The 19,155-nt window shown below is 46.1% G+C and overlaps 1 protein-coding gene across 3 annotated transcripts in view; it reads right to left on the reverse strand.

Moving 5' to 3' along the window:
• PPP6R2 (protein phosphatase 6 regulatory subunit 2) overlaps positions 1 to 19,155 on the reverse strand; it is a 4,227,669-nt gene that overhangs the window by 1,954,342 nt on the left and 2,254,172 nt on the right. For all 3 annotated transcript variants that reach the window (XM_044088566.1, XM_044088567.1, XM_044088565.1), the window contains exon 11: positions 17,699 to 17,899. In XM_044088566.1, the coding sequence (XP_043944501.1) occupies positions 17,699 to 17,899 (201 nt within the window). The remainder of the gene's footprint in view (positions 1 to 17,698; positions 17,900 to 19,155) is intronic.

Here is a 19,155-nt window from a genome sequence, read left to right on the forward strand (position 1 = left end):
GTCTATCCAGGCTAGAGGGATGGCGGGTGGGACGCAAGAAAGAAGGCGAGAAGAAGACAACTAACATGGAACGTTATGGCAGGTACATAACCTCTCAATGTTAAGTTGTCAATCTCGCCTTCATTCCTGCTGGATGGGACCGCGTCCCTAGCACCTTCATCCCGGGTGGCTCATCGGAACAGGCTCTTGAGAACGGTGGAACCAAAATTTGCCCTGTTTCTGGAGGCCATGTCTAATTTGTAGTATGTAATAAAGGTATTTGGAGAGGCCCATGTGGCTGCTGCACAAATAGTATCTATTGGCAATCTAGCATGAAAGGCTGTTGATGTAGCTAAAGCACTGGTTGAATGGGCTCTTGGCTTAGAAGGTAATTCTTTACCTCTGAGTTGATAGGTACAGGTAATCACAGAGGACAGCCATCTAGACAAGGCTACTTTGGATACCGGAAGGCCCTTTTTACCTTCCGCATAGGACAGAAAAGCTTATCAGATTTCCTAGTTTGTTTAGTTCTGTCCAGATAGTAACGGAGTTGATGATGAACGTCCAGATAATGCAGTTTTTGTTCCGCCCTGTTAGAATAATTAGGGAAGAAAATTGGAAGATCGATAGATTGATTTAAATTTGCCTGAGAAGCCACCTTGGGCAAAAAAGACGGGTTAGTTCTGAGAGAAACTCTGTCTTTGTGGAAAAAGTACAGTTTTGTACCTACCATAAATGTAGATGTTCGAGGATCCACATTGCTGCAGTCCTAACTATAGGGTAGTCTGCTGTCCAGTCGGCCCGAATACCAAAGTATATGGCTGACGTCGGTCAGGGCGCATTAGACTGACGTCAGTACGCCAGGGTACTAATGCGCATGACCGACGTCATATACTCAGTCTTTTCTTGCCCCAGATGTCAGAAGACCCTGAAAAGCTAAGGCCAAAACCAAAAAGTCCAAACATACCTGCACCAAAAATATGTACAATATATACAAAATTACCAGAATATAACCTCACCTACACAACCACCCTTAAACACAGAGGGGAAGGAGGGAGGGTAAATTGGACTGCAGCAATGTGGATCCTCGAACATCTACATTTATGGTAGGTACAAAACTGTACTATGTTCTTCATTCCACATTGCTGCAGTCCTAACTATTGGGTAGAATCCCAAAGCAGAGGTAACGCAGGCTGGCAAATCATAAGGAAGCAGGAACTGACAACATGCCTTGCAAAATAGCTGTGGCAAAACCAGCCCTAGACTTAGAGTAGAGAGGAAGGTGATAATGCTTAGAGAAAGTATGCACTGAACTCCAAGTAGCTGCCTCCAAAATATCCTTAGTGGTCACCCCCCTTAGAAATGCTGTAGAAGTGGCAGTAGCCCTAGTGGAATGAGACCTAATTCCAGCTGGAATCTCCTTGCCATGATGGGAATAACAAAATGCAATGCAAAACCCAATCCACCTAGAAATAGTTTGTTTTGACACAGGCTTGCCCTGCGAACCCAAAGCAAAAGAAACAAACAACTGCTGAGACTGCCTAAAATCCTTAGTCCTGCTCAAATAATAACGCAATTGCCTGTGTACATCTAAAGTGTGCAAAATCTTTTCCCCTTTATTTTGGGGATCTGCATAAAAAGTAGGCAAATGAATAGTTTGGTTTAAAGCCACACTAGAAACCACCTTAGGCATAAAGGAAGGATTAGTACGTAAAGATACCCTATCCTTATGAAAAATCAAAAAGGCTCTACCGCCATAAGGGCCTGCAACTCAGAAACCCTTCTTGCAGAAGTAATGGCCAACAAAAAGCAGTCTTCCATGACAAGTATTTCAATTCAGCAGTAGCCGTGAGGCTCAAAAGGTTGTAGAGTAAGTTTCTCCAACACAAAATTGAGATCCCAAGCAGGAGTAGGAGCTCTACGTGGGGGTCTTATATTCTTTGCCCTCTAAGAAATTGCTTGAACAAAGGATGCGAAAACAATGGTGGGTCACAATCATAGTGAGCTGAAATTGCTGCAGCATGAATCTTAATGGAAGAGAAAGACAAACCTTTGTCCAATAACTCAGTAAGATATTGAAGAGCCACACTCAAATTAGGCTCAGAAATCTCCAAATTGTTTGCTGCACTCCAAAATAAAAATCTCTTCCATTTTTCTGCACACTTTCCTTGTACTAGGTCTTCTGGCTTCCATAATCACATTTAAAACTTGTTGAGGAAGTTGAGACCTGCTGTCTTTCAAAACAGAATATGCCAGGCTGTTAGATGAAGAGATTGAAGCTTGACATTGAGCAGGTGACCGTCCCTCTGAGACAACAGGTGTGGAATCAAGGGTAAAGGCCATGGAGGCTTCCTTACCAGACTCCTCAGTAATGGGTACCAGTGCTGCCGAGGCCAATCTGGAGCTATTAAAATCATCCTTGGCTTGTCTTGTCTGACCTTTAGAAGCACCTTTGGGAGAAGAGGCAGAGGTGGAAAAGCATACACATGAAGATTTTTCCAACTGAAAGAAAGAGCATCCACTTTCCAAGCTGTGTGATGAAACCTCTTTGTGCAAAACTTTGGCAGCTGGTGGTTTAGTGGAGAAGCGAACAGATCTATGTCTGGAGTTCCCCATGACACTGTCAATTTTGAAATACATGAAGATCCAGTTTCCACTCGTGGGGATCCATGATTTGTCTGCTTAACACATCTGCTAAGGAGTTCTGTGCTCCGGCAGAAACCTTGCCTGAAGAGTTAGTTGCAAGCTGAGCGCAGTCTCCCATAAAATCATTGCTTGCCTGCACAATGGGTAAGAATGTGTTCCCCTTGTTTGTTGATGTACCACATGACAGTTGTGTTGTCTGTTAGAATCAACACCTGCCCTGGAAGAAGTAACTCCTTGAAAGCCATTAATGCAAACTGGACTGCTAACATCTCTTTCATGTTGATATGTAGATGCTGTAGTCTGGCAGGCCACTTGTCTTGTATCCACTTTCCATTTAGATGAGCTCCCCAAGCAATGTCTGAGGCATCTGTCGTTAGAATCTGACTCGCCTCTGGCCGGGTCACAGAGAGTCCCTTGTTTAGGTGACATTCCTGAGCCCACCACAAAAATTCCTTTTGAATGCAAGGTATTATTTGAATGACAGTGTCCAAATCCTGGCAGTGCTGTGTCCATACATTTTGAGATACCATTGCAGCTTCCTCATATGCAGTTTGGCATTGGGAAGCACCAGAATACAAGATGCCATGAACCCTAAGGCTTGAAGGACTGTCCTTGCAGTCAGCCCGGACTGAAGAGATAGTTGATGGAAGTAACTGGAAAGATTCTTTTGTTTGTCCGGGGTTAAAAGGCCATCTGGGCTGCTGTATTCAGTCTCACACCCAGAAAGCACATGTCTTGAGAGGGTACTAGACTGGACTTTATTTCGTTCACAGAATACCCTAGGCATCTTAGCACTGCTATGACATAATCCAAATGCTGTAGAAGGTCTACCTTTTCTTGAGCTAGAATCAGGCAGTCGTCCAAGTAAGGATAGATTTGAATTCCTTTTAGCCTGAAGTAAGCTATCACTGGAGCCAGAACCTTTGTGAATACTCTGGGCGCAGTGGATAAGCCAAAGGGCAATGCAGAGAACTGATAATGAGAATTTCCAGCTCGAAAACACAGATACTTCCTGCAACTTAGTCTTATAGGCACATGAAGGTAAGCTTCCTTGAGATCTAAAGTTACCATCCAGTGATCCTTGCCCAGCAGAGGTAAAAGCTGTTGTAACGTCAACATTTTGGACTTGGGAATGTCCAGATAAGTGTTGAGGATAGATAAATCCAAAATTGGCCTCCACGTGTTCCCCTTCTTCGGTACTAGGAACAGGCGAGAATAAAATCCTAGGCCCCTTTCTGGCACAGGAACTGGCTGAATGGCCCCTATGTGGAGCAACAGAGAAATTTGCTTGTGAGCCTCTTGCCTTTGTAGAGGAGGAATGTCTGGCATGCCTTTGAAAGGAGGCATGGTATGGAAATAAAACCTGTAACCGTGGTGAATGATATCCAGAACCCATCTGTCTTGGGTAATTAAATCCCAATTTTCTTTGAAAAGAGACAGCCTTCCTCCCAAAGGTGCTGCCAGGCGAGAATGTACTGGCAGCTGAAAAGGCAGGTCATTGGGTCTGCTTACGAAAGGACTGACCCCTGCCCTCACCAGAAGTCTGAGCAGGGGAACTCCCTGTCCTAGGCCTAAAAGAACCTTGAGCTCTGCCCCTACCACGTCTAGACCTACCCCATGACTGGGAATCATAAGCAGGATAAGTCCATCCCTTAGTAGGCCAATTTCTACTAAACTTCGGAGGCTGCACCTGCAAAAAATCCTTAACAGTTTGCATAGACTTAGCCTTGTCCTCCATTTTCTTTAAGACTGCTTCCACAGGCGAACCAAACAACACATCAGACTGCAAAGGAGCATCCAAAATCCTTGTTTTAACATGCTCAGCTAAATTCTGATCTCTCAACCAGGCATGCCTACGAAGAACAGAACCAGTGGCAGCCACCCTCGAGGAGGCCTGCACAGCATCAAAACCACATTGCAAGGAATGTTTACCCACCTGTTCAGACACATGAACTAAATCCTGCAACTCTTTACACTCAATACCTTCTGCCAGAGCATCCACCTTAGATTTCAATTGTGAAAGGAGATAATTCTGATATTTTAACATGTGAAACTGACAATTCAACGCCTCATGGCTAAAGTGGAAGAAGTATACACTTTCTTTCCCCATCTATCCAAAGCCCTTGCCTCTTTATCAGGAGGAACAGGATTTTTAACAACAGAGGCCTTCACACCTTTAGGCCCCTGAGAGACAGTTTCCGGGTCTGCCCTAGGACTCTTAAAAGATACTTATGAGCTTCAGGCACCCTATAGTACCTATCCGGTTTAACTGGGGCAGGAGGCAAAGAATCAGGATTGAGGGAAGCCTCTGCAAAACATCTTCCACCACATTCAGAACAGGAGGTATAGCTAAAGGCCTATGCTGGGGTAAAACAAGAATTCCTAAGCCTCTTCCTGGAATCAGAGAAATCTTGACCTTCCCATTTAAAATGCTCCCTCATGGAATGCAGAGTCTCTGAAAATGAAAAATCCTCAGGAGGAGAAGCTGAAGGAGTAGAATCATCCACATCAGAATCAGAATAAGGAGGATACTCCTGCAAGTCTTCAGTCAAGACTCAGAAGCCTCCGAACATTGCTCAAAACTCTCAAACTCAGGTTCCATCCTAGGCCTCTTATCAGGAGGGGCATAGAACCTCTAATCATAGTAATCAAATCCTCTGCCATTTTAAGCATATGTTTCTTAGGCAAAGACCCTGAAGCACTAGGAGAAACCCCACTGAAGTTAAACTTGGCCTGCCTCTCAAAGAAGCCTTGGAAACAGAAGGGAGGCTCTAACCACCTTAGGAAGAGAGGGAAGAACAGCCACCTGAGAAGCCCCTCAGCCTGGCCTACTTCCTGCGAGGATACATCCTGTAACAGTAAAGTCTCTCCCTGAGACTCCAAAGAAACACCTGGCAAAACCTCCGGCTCCACTGAGCCTTCTAAAGATCCGACGTCCGGGACTGTCGGTTCTTCCACTCTAGGCTTTGCTGCTTTGTCCTTGCGCTTTTGGTCAAGCGGCCGGAGCCTCCGACGGCATTTTATAATTACAACGCTTCCCAAAACTAACCTGGCACAGTCTAACCTTCTCTTAATAGTGCGCTTGTTAAATCTAGCACAAGAGCGGCATCCAACAACGCCGTGCTCAGGCCCTAAACAAGGTATACACAAAGTATGGTAATCCCTATGAGGTATCTGTTTCCCACAAGAAATACAGTTATTCACTTTTTCTGACATCCGGTTAAATACTGAGGCAAGAAAAACCAAAATATTCCCAACGGGTACTTAGCCAACTTTGATTCGGTCTGAAACTCTGACTTCAGAAACTTTCAGAACGCCAACCTGCACTCGCAAAATTGCTTCTGCATCGGACCATGCGGCAAAAAAGACTGAGGATATGACGTCGGTCATGCGCATTAGTACCCTGACGTACTGACGTCAGTCTAATGCGCCCTGACCGACGTCAGCCATATACTTTGGTATTCGGGCCGACTGGACAGCGGACTACCCTATAGTTAGGACTGCAGCAATGTGGAATGAAGAACATCTACATAAGGAGGATGAATGCAAAGGGCATGGAGTTCTGATACTCTCCTAGCAGAAGTTATGGCAACTAGGAAGAGAGTTTTCCAAGAGAGCAACTTTAAAGTACAGGAAGCCACAGGTTCAAAGGGAGAAAGAATCAAGGATGTTAAAATCAAATTCAAATCCCACTGTGGTGGGGGTTCTTTGATTGGGGGTTTGAGTAAAAAGATACCCTTAAGGAAGGCTTTACAAAGCTTGTGGGGCATGATGCTGGAGTCCGATAGGCCTATGTGAAAATTTGAAATGGCCGCTAACTGAACCTTTACTGTGGAGGATGAAGAGCCTGAATGAAAAACTTCAGCTAGGAAATCTAGAACTGATTGTATAGGAGCAGTGAAGGGATCTATATTCCTAGCCCTTACCCAGAAGGAAAAACGCTTCCATTTACTAGTATAAATCCTTCTGGTAGAGGACTTAAAGGAAGCTACAATAATATCACGGACAGAATTGGAAATCAGGGGAAGCCTGGCTAGGAATGGAAGTGGAGCAACCAAGCTGTGAGGTTGAGAGATTGGAGGGATTGGTGCAGCCGCCCTGACTGGTGGGCCAAAAGATCTGGCAGTGGGTCCAGATGCCAAGGCTGCTCCAAAAGGAAACGATGCAGGAACGGGAACCATATCTGTCGATGCCAATAAGGGGCAATGAGGATCATCCTGGCTCTCAAGGAAGTAGCTTTCTGAATCAACTGAGTGATTAATGGAAAGGGGGGAAAAGCGTATAGAAGTCCCAGAGGCCAATCGTGGACTAGAGCGTCTCTGGGGGGATGGCCTGGAAGGGGAAAGAGAGTGAAAAATTCGAGGCACTTGCTGTTCTGAGGTGTTGCAAAAAGATCGCAGCAAGGAAGACCTCACTTCTGAAAAATCTCCTTCGTTACTGATTGCTTGAGAGACCACTCATGTGGCATGAGAATAGCTCTGCTCAACCTGTCCGCTATGATGCTGGACTTCCCGGCGATATGCGTTGCTATCAGAAACCGATGAGAAGAGATCGCCCATTGCCAAAGTCTGAGTGCCTCTCGACACAGGGGATAGGACTTGGTTCTGCCCTGCTTGTTGATATACCACACTACGGACATATTGTCCGTCTGAATTGCAATAGTCCCTAAGGGAAGAGAGTCTTGGAGGGCTTGCAACGCCAAAAGCACTGCTCTCATCTCCAGGACATTTATGTGCAGGTGGCATTCGAAAGGTTGCCATGTGCCCTGGACTGTCCTGCCCTGAAAATGCCCCCCCCCACCCCCACCCGATCAGGGAGGCGTCCGTTGTGACCGTGGAGACCGGAGGGGAAGAAACGAATGGTCTGCCCTGAAGGACTTGAGGGGAGACCATCCACCAAGACAGATGTTTCTTGCAAGATTGAGTTATTATGATGTTGTGTGTCAAAGGAAGCTGTTGGAAGGACCACTGGGAGAAGAGCATCCACTGAAGGAGCCGCATGTGAAAGCGAGCAAGGGGCTGTAGCGTGATGGCTACCGCCATGAGACCTAACACTTTTAGAACAAACCTGACCTGGATTCTTTTGCTCTGAAGGAGGATATGAACATGATTTTGAATATCTAAAACTCTTTGCTCGGTTAATTTTGCTGAGAGCTGTATGGTGTCCAAGGTGGTGCCTATGAAGGTAATAGACTGACAAGGCGACAAGGCAGACTTTTCAAAATTTATGGAGATACCTAGCCCTTTGCAAGTTTGAATGGTGTAATCGTTGGCAAGAAGAAGCTGATGCCTGGTGGTGGCAGTAAGGAGCCAGTCATCTAGATACGGAAACACCTGGAATCCTTGACGTCTCAGATGAGCCGTAACCACTGCCATGCATTTGGTGAACACTAGGGGGGCTGTAGTGAGACGAAAGGGCAGGGCCCTGAACTGGTAGTGACTGGCCCCCAGCCGGAAGCGGAGAAACCTCCTGGAGCGCCTGTGCATCTTGATGTGATAGTACGCATCCTGAAGGTCCACTGAGCACATCCAATTGTCCTGACCCAGAAAGGGTAGAATGGACTGTAGCGTGACCATCCGGAACTTCGTTCTTTTTACAGACTTGTTTAGTCTGCTGAGATCCAATATTGGCCTCCAGTCCCCTGTCTTTTTTGGTACCAAAAAGAACTTGGAGTAGATTCCGGATCCTAGTTGGTCTGCTGGGACTGGCTCTTTTTGTTAGCAGTTTTGATACTTTTAGTACTGCTTGTTCCCTTAGACTGGGTGGAACGTCTGGGAGGGGCCCTTTTGGCCGAGGTGGGGTGTGGATAAAGGGAATTTTGTAACCCTTGGATATAATCGACTGTACCCATTTGTCTTGTGTGAGAGAAAGCCAGGCTTCTGGGTACAGCGATAACCTTCCCCCGACTGCCTCCGAAAGTGGACAGTCGGGCAGCTTCTCAGGGATGCTGGAAGGGTTTGTCAGAGAGAGACGCTCTGTTACCCTGATTCTGCGGAACTCCTCTGCCTCTAGGGCGGCGTCTGTTGTTGTTCCCCCCTGCCTCTCGGGGGGAACTGACCTCTTGCGTCAGGCGTGACCCCCTGTGATTTGCGGAACCACATTTTTCCACCCTTTCGACCCTTAGGATATGGTCTAGACTGGGTTGAAAAATGGACTCCCACGGCAGAGAGAGTCTTGCCATCTTGTTCGCATCTGGTCAAAGTATCCTTCACTTGAGGTCCAAACAACGCCGAACCATCAAAGGGGGAGTTAGTGAAGGACGTCTTGAAGGGGACTGCGAAGTTGCAAAGCCGCATCCAGGTATGACGCCTTAAAGCCACGCCTGTGGCTGCGGCTCAACTCGCTCCATCGGCTGCATAGGAAATAAGCCGCATAGAGGAGTTGACAATGGAATTTAGGGTTCCTAGCAGCGAGTTGATTTTGTCCTGAGACCCCGCAGCTGTTGGATCCTGTAGGGTATCACCCATTTCTTTGAGAATGTCTCTTTGAAGGCGGGTGAAATGGCACAAGTAATTCAGCGACCGCATGGCGAAGGTAGCTGAAGAGAACATCCGCTTGCCGTACCTATCCATAGTCCTAGATTCCTTATTAGGAGGATGGATAGGCACTGAAGGATCGGTCAGTTCCTTCTTAGTGGCTGCAGCCACCACCATGGCATCAACTGGGACACCCTTAGTTAAAAATTGTTTATCTGACGGGGCTGTGATAAATTTGGAAGGCCTCCGTGGGGTGGGTTCCATCGTATCAGGGGCCGTCCACGCCTTCCGCGCCACCACTTCCATGAGGGGGTCAAAAGGCGGAGACACCCAGGAGGTGGAAGGGCGAGAATCAAACGCCTCCAGGTAAACCGACACGTCCTAGGAAGGATTGAGGGTAGACCAGTTCCCCCTCTGCTTGAGGATTTCAAGGATGTCAGAAAAGGAGACATCCTCAGAGGGGGACCGTGGGGACCCTTCAGACTCATCCAAGTCGGTATCAGATGTGATGGACTCAGGGGAGTCCACATGCTTCCTCTTACATGTCCTCTTTCGTGGGGGATCACCTGACGGATCAGGGGAAGCCTCGGAAGAGGAGGATATTCCCAATGGGGAAACCTGAGGCGTTGGATCTCTACGGTCGGGAATGAGAGAGTGGGTAGAGACCGCTGCAGGCACTACAGTGGGAGGAGCTGATGGAGCTGACCGTGGAGCAGGCATTGGGGCCAGTACGCTCCTCACAACCTAGAAGGCGCCCCTATCAGGCAGGACAGAGGGCTCCCACTCCGAAGAAATAGGAACCCCAGCCGGCACCGAGAGGGACGGCTCCGAAGCCGATGTCGGGGCCGAACTCACCAGCGCCGACGCTCCGAGAGGGAGAACGGGGTCAGACAAGGGTCCGATGCCACTCGCCACCTCGGAGCCGACGAGGAAGTCCAAGCGCCCGGATCCCTCCAAGGATGGGACCATGGAAGAGATCGGAGCAGATGATAGAGCCGAAGGTGGAGGTATCGGCTCTGATGTCTCGACGGTCACGGCTCCGAGGAGCTCCGGCTCCGAACTCAGGGGCAGAGTCGGAGGAGGAATTGAAGATGGTATGGGTAAAGCCACTGTCTGTTGAGACGGGCTATGAAGCATTTGGGCCATGCCTGAGACTTTAGGAGTCTGCTAACCACCCTCTCGAGGTCATGGTCCGAAAGCCTGGAAGACCGAGAGGAATGGCTCCGATGGCTCCGCTCCAAGAGCAAAGGCGATCTCGGAGCTGAGTGAATTGACTCCAGGGACGGAGACCTAGATCTTTTGCGGGTGGAAGATGGCACTGAGACTAGTGGTGTCGATGGAGCCAAAGACACGTCAGCTCCGACCGGAGCTGACTCTGAAGACAGAGTCTTTGAGGCATCGGCTCCAACCGGAGCCGATGCAGAAGACTGCGACATAGCCGTATCGGCTCCAGCCGGAGCCGATCGTGACGCAGTAGTTGAGCCACCAGCCGAAGGCTTGGAGCACGGAGCCGACGGTATGGATGGCTTCGAAGGTTTCCCCAGCAAGGACTTAGCTGGGGAACCTTAGGGCTTTAATAAGCCCCTCAAAATTAACTTATTCCTGCGCTCCTGCAGGACTCTTGGACTGAACGCATGACAAACAGAACAAGAGTCCTGCAGGTGCAGGGGTCCCAGGCAATATACACAAGAAGTGTGACCGTCTGTCAGCGACATTTTCTGACAGCACGAGTCACACTTCTTGAAGCCAGAGACTTTAATGTCTTTAGACATTAAGCTGTCAAGGGAAGAAAAAAATCTTCCTTAGAAAGTTAAAACACACACACACACACACACACACACACACACACACACACACACACACACACACACTAAAATTAAAGGTTAACAAAACCAAACACACACCTAACTGTCCCAAAAAAAAGGGAACGGAAAAAAAATGGAAAGGGCCTAAGGCCTAACCTTAACAGGGGAGGGATATAACTTTTGGGATTAGGGATTAACAAAAATGGGAACCCAACGGAAGTGGTATACTAAGGTACTAGTCTATTTTTAAAATAAAAGGGAAAAATCCTAAGAAAGGAGTAGAAAAATTTGAAATTTTTACTGACCTGTGGAGCCGGTAAAAAAAGCACCTCGCTAGCGAAAGCGGCAAACGAGATCTGGGTAGTTAGCACCTAGCATCATGGGATATAGGGTTGCCTTGAGCCGGTAAAATTAGCTCTTGAGCTTTAGTATAGGCCGAGTCGGAGCTGAGGATCGGGTCCGCACCCATCCAGCAAGAATGAAGGCGAGATTGACAACTTAACATTCTACCTTATAGTCTGTGCAAAGCTGGTAGAGCGGATAATCTCTGACAGCCTTTCCCAGGTGTGTGTGAGTGTGTGTGTGTGTGTGTGCGCAAATCAAATCTCAAACTGTACGTGTGTCAGTCAGCTGCTTGGGGCAGGGACACGAAGCACTGGTTTCACAGACAGGGTGCTGGAAAACTTGGCTTGGAGACTCAGCTGAGGACTCAACTCAACAGCTGTGCCAGTGGAGAGCCTTACTGGGGACCTGGGAAGTGACAAAGATTGAATCTCAGACCACGGGCTGAGTGTGTTCCCTGTGTCCTCTTAAGGGAAACTGTTTGATGCAGAGCAGTCTGCATCTGGAAATACTGAGTGTAGCCATTTGTATTCCAAGTAAATGTCCCTCTCCACTGTCAGTGGTGAGGATTCAGGCTCTTTGATTACTGCCCCAGAGTGGGGACGTCACACAACATAGTAAAACTCAAGTTTCCTGCACTTGATTTCAAAATGTAGATTACTATGTAATAATAACATTCAAGAAAAAAATTACAAAACAAAAAGAAAAGTACAGTTTTGTACCTACCATAAATGTAGATGTTCGAGGATCCACATTGCTGCAGTCATAACCTGTGGGTAGTCCGCTGTCCTCGGTCGGCCCGAATACCAAAGTGTTAGGCTGGCGTCGGTCATGGTCGCTCAGATCTGACGTCAGTACGCAGTGGTACTAAAGCGCATGACCGACGCCATATCCTCAGTCTTTCTTGCCCCAGATGTCAGAAGGCCTAAAAAGAAAAGGCCATAGCCAAAAATAGAAAATACCCAACCACCAATATATAAAAAATAATTACCCCAAAAGCAACACAGCAACCCCAAACTACAGAGGGGAAGGAGGGAGGGAAAACTGGACTGCAGCAATGTGGATCCTCGAACATCTACATTTATGGTAGGTACAAAACTGTACTATGTTCTTCGTCTCACATTGCTGCAGTCATAACCTGTGGGTAGAATCCCAAAGCAAAGGTAAAGGGAGGTTGGTAAAATCAAAAAGCATTAGGAGCTGCTAACATACCCTGTAAAACTGCAGTGGCAAACCCAGCCCTAGACTTGGAATAAAGAGGGAGATGGTAATGTTTAGTAAAAGTGTGCACTGAACTCCAAGTAGCTGCCTCCAAAATATCCTTAGTAGCAACTCCCCTTAAAAAGGCAGTAGAAGTGGCAGTAGCCCTAGTGGAATGAGGTCTGATCCCAGCCGGAACATCCTTTCCATGATGAGAATAACAAAAAGCAATACAATGGCCAATCCACTTAGAAATAGTTTGCTTTGAAACAGCTTTTCCTTGGGAACCCAAAGCAAAAGAAATGAATAACTGTTGAGTCTGCCTGAACCCTTTAGTTCTGCTCAAACAATAGTGTAACTGCCTGTGAATATCCAAAGAATGCAAAATTTTTTCCCCTTTATTTTGGGGATCAGCATAAAAAGTAGGCAAATGAATAGATTGGTTTAAGGCCACATTAGAAACAACTTTAGGCATAAAAGTAGGGTTAGTACGCAGGGATACCCTATCCTTATGGAATATCAGGAAGGGTTCAACTGCCATTAGAGCCTGTAATTCAGACACCCTCCTAGCAGACGTAATGGCCAACAAAAAAGCAGTCTTCCAAGACAAAAACTTCAACTCAGATGTAGCTGCAGGTTCAAAAGGAGGTAAAGTAAGCTTTTCCAACACAAAATTGAGATCCCAGGAAGGAGTAGGAGCTCTACGTGGGGGTCTTATGTTCTTTGCCCCTCTAAGAAACTGCTTAAACAAAGGGTGAGAAAATAATGGTGGGTCACAATCATAGTGAGCAGAAATGGCTGCAGCATGAACTTTCACGGAGGAGAAAGACAAACCTTTGTCTAATAATTCTGTAAGGTACTGTAGTGTAACACTCAAATTAGGCCCTGAAACATCAAAGCTCTTTGCTGTGCTCCAAAGAAAAAATCTCCTCCATTTATCAGCATAAACTTTCCTAGTACTAGGTCGTCTGGCTTCCAATATGACATTCAAAACTTGTTGAGGAAGTGGCCACCCCCCAGGGTCTAAAACAGAATATGCCAGGCTGTCAGATGCAGGGACTGTACCTTGACATTGAGGAAATGATTGCTTGCCTGGGACAAAAGGTGCGGAATTGGTGGCAAAGGTCAAGGAGGCTCCTGTACTAAACTCCTCAGCAGAGGATACCAGTGCTGACGTGGCGAATCTGGAGCTATTAGAATCATGCAAGGCTTGTCCTGTCTGACCTTCAAGAGTACCTTGGGAAGGAGAGGCAGAGGCGGAAAAGCATACACGTGAAGGTTGTTCCAACTGAAAGACAGAGCATCCACTTTCCAAGCTTTTGGGTGAAACATCTTTGTGCAAAATTTTGGCAGTTGGAAATTTAGTGGAGAAGCGAACAGATCTATGTCTGGAGTTCCCCAAGCCACTGTCAACTGTTGAAATACATGAGGATCCAATTTCCACTCGTGGGGGTCCACCATCTGTCTGCTCAAAACATCTGCTAAGGAGTTCTGTGCTCCTGGCAGAAACCTTGCTTGAAGAGTGACGTGCAAACTCAGAGCAGTCTCCCACAAAATCATAGCTTTTCTGCAAAGAGGGTACGAATGGGTTCGCCCCTGCTTGTTGATGTACCACATGACTGTTGTGTTGTCTGTTTGAATCAACACCTGTCCTGGTTGAAGTAGATCCTTGAAAGCCATCAGTGCAAATTGGACTGCTAACATCTCCTTCATGTTGATATGCAAATGCTGTAGTCTGGGAGGCCACGTGTCTTGAATACATTTCCCATTGAAGTGTGCTCCCCAAGCCATGTCTGAGGCATCTGTCGTTAAGATCTGACTCGCCTCTGGTCGGGTCACAGAGAGTCCCTTGTTTAGGTGACATTCCTGAGCCCACCACAAAAATTCCTTTTGGATGCAAGGTATTATCTGAATGACAGTGTCCAAATCGTGGCAGTGTTGAGTCCATACACTTTTGAGATACCATTGTAGCTTCCTCATATGTAGTTTGGCATTGGGAAGTACCAGAATACAAGATGCCATGAACCCCAAGGCTTGAAGGACTGTCCTTGCAGTCAGCCTGGACAGTAGGGATAACTGCTGGAAGTATAGGGGAAGATTTCTTTGTTTGTCCGGGGTCAAAAAAGCCATCTGAGAGGCTGTATTCAGTCTCACACCCAGAAAGCACATGTCCTGAGAGGGTACTAGACTGGACTTTGTTTCATTAACAGAATACCCTAGGCACCTTAAAACTGCCATCACATACTGAAGATGCTGAAGTAACTTGACTTTGTCTTGAGCAAGAATCAGGCAATCGTCCAGATAAGGATACATCTGTATTCCTCTTAGTCTTAAGAAGGCTATCACAGGAGCCAGGACCTTTGTGAACACCCTGGGCGCAGTAGATAAGCCATAGGGCAATGCAGAGAACTGATAATGAAAAGTACCAGCCCGAAAACGCAGGAACCTCCTGCAGCTGGGCCTGATAGGAATGTGAAGATAAGCCTCTTTGAGATCCAGGGTTACCATCCAGTGATCTTTGCCTAGCAGAGGCAGAAGTTGCTGCAAAGTTAACATCTTGAACTTTGGAATGTCTAGGTATGTATTGAGAATGGACAAATCCAGAATTGGTCTCCAAGTGTTTCCTTTCTTTGGCACAAGAAACAGGCGAGAATAAAATCCTAGGCCTACTTCTGACGGAGGTACCACCTGGATAGCCCCCATTTGTAAAAGTAAAGAAATCTGCTTGTGAGCCTCCAGCCTTTGCTGAGGAGGTACGTCCAGCATGCCTTTGAAAGGAGGCAAGGTGTGAAAATAAAACTTGTAGCCTCGATTTATAATGTCCAACACCCATTTGTCCTGGGTGACCAAAAGCCAATTTTGCTTGAAAAGTGCCAACTTTCCTCCTAGAGGAGCTGCCCGACAGGAGGAATCTGGCAGCTGGAGATACAGGTCATTGGGTCTGTTTACGAAAAGGCTGACCCCTGCCCTCACCAGAAGATTGTGCAGGAGAACTCCACGTCCTAGGTCTGAAAGAACCCTGAGCATGAGCTCTGCCCCTACCACGTCTAGATCTGCCCTTAGACTGAAAATCAGAAGAAGGATAAGCCCATCCTTTTGCAGGCCAATTTCTGCTAAACTTAGGAGGCTGCACTTGTAAAAATTCCTTAACCGTCTGCATGGACTTAGCTTTGTCCTCCATTTTCTTCAAAACTGACTCCACAGGAGAACCAAAAAGAACTTCAGATTGAAGGGGAGCATCCAAAATTCGAGCTTTAACATGCTCTGACAAATTCTGATCCTTAAGCCAGGCGTGCCTACGAATCTGGAAGAAGCCTGAAGAGCATCAAAGCCACACTGCAAGGAATGCTTACCTACCTGATCAGAGGCATGAACTAAGTCCTGCAATTCCTTACACTCTATACCCTCAGCTAAAGCATCTACCTTAGATTTCAACTGACTTAACAGAAAATTCTGATACTTCAGCATATGAAACTGGCAATTTAAAGCCCTCATAGCTAGCGTGGAGGAGGTATACACTTTTTTACCCCACCTGTCCAAAGCTCTAGAATCTTTATCCAGAGGAACTGGATTCTCAACTACAGAAGCCCTGACACCCTTAGGTCCCTGACTAATAGTTTCCGGGTCAGCTCTAGGACTCTTATACAAATATTTATGAGCCTCTGGAACTCTGTAATACCTGTCTGGCTTGACAGGGGCAGGGGGTAAAGAATCAGGATTAAGGGAAGCTTCAGAAAAAACATCCTGAACAACATCCAAAACAGGGGGAATAGCCAAGGGCCTATGCTGTGGTAAAAACAAAAATTCCCTAAGCCTCTTACGAGAATCTGAAAAATCCTGACCTTCCCACTTAAAATGCTCCCTCATGGAGTGCAGGGTTTCAGAAAAAGAAAAATCCTCTGGAGGAGAAGCAGAAGGACAGGAATCCTCTGCATCCGAATCAGAATGGGGAGGAAAATCCTGAATGTCCTCAGCTGAAGACTCAGAGTAATCTGAGGAATGCTCCAATCCCTCCACCTCTGTCTCCACCCTAGGCCTCTTATCTGGAGGGGGCATAGAACCTACGATTAAGGTAATCAAATCCTCTGCCATTTTCAGCATATGTTTTTTAGGAACAGAGCCTGAAGAACTAGGGCTGACGCCTGTGCCAGAAAGACCAGGTCTAGCTTTAGAAGGGGCTTTAGTGACAGAAGTAGAAGGCCTAACAACCTTATGTAAAGAAGGAACTACAGAAACTTGAGAGGCCCCCTCGGCCTGACCTAGCTCCTGAGAGGCCAATTCCTGTAAGATTAAAGCCCCCCCCTGTGATTCAGCAGAAACCTCGGCTGGATCCACAGATTCAACCGTAGTTTCCATAGAACCGGCTTCCGCAACGGACGACTCGTCCTGCTTAGACTTTAACGATTTATCTTTTCGCTTAGCGGTAGCGGCGCCGGAGGATCCGACGGCATGTTGTAGTTACACCGCTTACCGAAAACAAGTCTAGCACAATCTAACCTGCGTTTAATGGTGCGCTTATTAAATCTAGCGCAAAAGCGACACCCGACTACTTCGTGCTCAGGCCCCAAGCAAGGAATACAGAGAGAGTGATAGTCCCTATGAGGTATCTGTTTCCCACAAGAAATACAATTATTAACTTTTTCTGACATCCGGAATTAACTGAGGCAAGAAAAGACAAAAATATTCCCCAACGGGGTACTTAGCCCAACTTGGTCTTCGGTCTGAAACTCAGAATACGAAAATTTCAGGACGCCGAACGGCACTTGCAAACGCTGCTTCTGCTTCGGACCATGCGTCAAGAAAGACTGAGGATATGGCGTCGGTCATGCGCTTTAGTACCACTGCGTACTGACGTCAGATCTGAGCGACCATGACCGACGCCAGCCTAACACTTTGGTATTCGGGCCGACTGAGGACAGCGGACTACCCACAGGTTATGACTGCAGCAATGTGAGACGAAGAAAATCTGAATGCACAATGTCACATTCACAGGAAGGTAAAAAGTAAAGATCATTAAAGTGACTTACTTTGAAAAGTGTAGAGGAACATTTTAACATACAAATCAATTCACTGCAGTAAGTATAAGTATCAGTAAGTTATGTCAGCACCTATATACAAAGTTCGATCTGATTGCTGTGTGCTTCTTATTAAGAAAAGTAACCATATAAATTGTCAAAAATACGGCAAAAAGAGTCATGCATGAAAATTCCAACATAATACATTAAATCCTTTGGGAATGTTTCAACTTACATGTGTTACCATGACACTCTGCGAGGAGTCTAAATTTACTGCAGACTTGGAATTCTGCATTTCATTCACCACCTCATCTTTTGCCTCAATATTGTTCACAACAGTCTTTTCTTCTTGTGAAGAATGGCCCAGTATTGCAAGTATACATAACTCTACTTGTAAGTGCAAAAAGTTATTCCACGTATATCTAAAAAATAAGTCCTGGATGAAGGAATACAGAAAAAAATATCTGTAAGTGTTAAACCTCCATTACAAAGACATAGCTGTGAACAGACAAATACAAATTAACACAATAATGATGCAACAAAAGGCAATCACTTCTAACAGAGATTTACTGCACATATACAAAACAATCTTACTTAAAGACCGTGATTTTAACATTAAATAATCAAAAAAAAGAAACAGGCAAACTAGAAATGACTTCATGAGCGGGACAATCTTCCTTCCCCCATAAATGCATGTGTATTAACATTTGAGTGTGTATATAAGTGTGTATATACATATATATATATATATATATATATATATATATATATATATATATATGTGTGTGTGTGTGTGTGTGTGTGTGTGTATATATACATATATATATATATATATATATATATATATATATATATATATATTTATATAGAGGTTCATAGGTTGATACTAGGCTATCTGCCCTAGGGCATTTATAAGCCTAGCCAGACTGTGTTTGGCTTTTGCCACCCTTTTAGATTAGTTGACTGTGCCCCTTGTTTGTAGGTCACAGAAGATAGCCCTTTTAAGGTCATCTTACTGTGCCTCTGCCTAGCAGGGACACAGAAGAGATCCGAGGGGTAAACCTTCGATCTCCCATCCACTCGTCAAGATTTCTTTTGAAGAGGGTCAGTGAAGGGCTCTGCCTAACATGGATTGGGATTCTGTTCCAGAGTGAGGGGGAGCCAGTGGGATATCAATCTGCCCCTCCAGCATGTCCCATTTATTTCTGTGCTAAGGTTTGAGTCCCTGGAGCATGCAGCTCTAAGGGATTTGGATTTCCTGAGGTGTAGCATGTCCATTAGTTCTGGGTTGGACATGACTTTATACGTCAGGCAGAGATCACCTCTGAGTAGGGGGTAAGCAACTGAGTAGACCTGGAGTTTCTTTAGTCGAAATGCATAGGGCATCTGTTTGAGACCCTTGATCCCTCTTGGTGAGGTACTTTTGGGGTCTTTACAGCTGCTGCAGGTGTCGGGTAAGGTACATCCCAAATGGGGCATTGTATTCAATTATGGGCCTGATGAGTGATGAGTAGAGAGGCACAATGACCTCTCTTGATCTAGATGTGAACCTTTTCATGATAAGGTGGACTATATAGAAGGTCTTTCTAACCACTTTGGCAACGTGATTGTCAAAGGAGAGGTTACTATCTACTTGGGTCCCCAAATCCCTAATTACTTCTTCTGTACTTAATGGATTACCACCTATGTGGT

The sequence above is a fragment of the Protopterus annectens genome, chromosome 11.part0, assembly GCF_019279795.1.
Source record: "Protopterus annectens isolate FY-2018-M chromosome 11.part0, PAN1.0, whole genome shotgun sequence".
Lineage (NCBI taxonomy): Eukaryota > Metazoa > Chordata > Ceratodontiformes > Protopteridae > Protopterus > Protopterus annectens.